The sequence below is a fragment of the Calidris pugnax genome, unplaced genomic scaffold (genome assembly GCF_001431845.1).
Source record: "Calidris pugnax isolate Ruff unplaced genomic scaffold, ASM143184v1 scaffold564, whole genome shotgun sequence".
In the NCBI taxonomy this organism is placed as follows: domain Eukaryota; kingdom Metazoa; phylum Chordata; class Aves; order Charadriiformes; family Scolopacidae; genus Calidris; species Calidris pugnax.
The window spans coordinates 165,518-165,875 of record NW_015091351.1 but is presented as its reverse complement, the minus strand read 5'-3'; the positions used below and the strand labels follow the sequence as shown (position 1 = coordinate 165,875).

The following is a 358-nucleotide window of genomic DNA, read 5'->3' as shown; positions in this document are numbered from 1 at the left end:
ACACCCCCCGACCCCGCAGATGACCCTCCACGCTGAGGCCACCAAGGCCACCGAGGCCCTGACGGCGCTGGCCAACCTTCTCCGCTGGATGGAAGCCCAGCTGAGCTCCTGCCCCCCCGGCCCCCAGGGACCCCAGCTTGGAGGGCAGCCCCCCTGAAACGTTTGGCACCGAGGTATCGGGGGCCCCGCCCCCCCCCCAGTTCAATTTTGGGGGCGGGGGTGGATGTTGTGATGTTGTTGTTTTGTGGGTTTTTTTGGTGTTTGGGGGTTTTATTTGGTGTTTTGGGAGCTCTCAGATGTATGTTTTTTCTCTGGTTTCCTGCTTGGAGCTTCCCCCCCCCAAACACCCCCGTGTTGT

The 358-nt window shown here is 61.7% G+C and overlaps 2 protein-coding genes across 2 annotated transcripts in view; one reads left to right on the top strand and one right to left on the bottom strand.

The window, feature by feature from the left end:
• Nucleotides 1–292, top strand: part of WDR62 (WD repeat domain 62) — a 14,727-nt gene extending 14,435 nt beyond the window's left edge. The window contains exon 27 of the mRNA XM_014961122.1: nt 20–292. Within this exon, the coding sequence (XP_014816608.1) occupies nt 20–157 (138 nt within the window). The 3' untranslated portion in view covers nt 158–292. The remainder of the gene's footprint in view (nt 1–19) is intronic.
• The window catches only part of POLR2I (polymerase (RNA) II (DNA directed) polypeptide I, 14.5kDa), a gene marked incomplete at its 5' end in the record, with an annotated part of 4,104 nt that continues 4,016 nt past the window's right edge, over nt 271–358 (bottom strand). The window contains one exon of the mRNA XM_014961121.1: nt 271–329. Coding sequence (XP_014816607.1) covers nt 271–329 — 59 coding nt within the window. The remainder of the gene's footprint in view (nt 330–358) is intronic.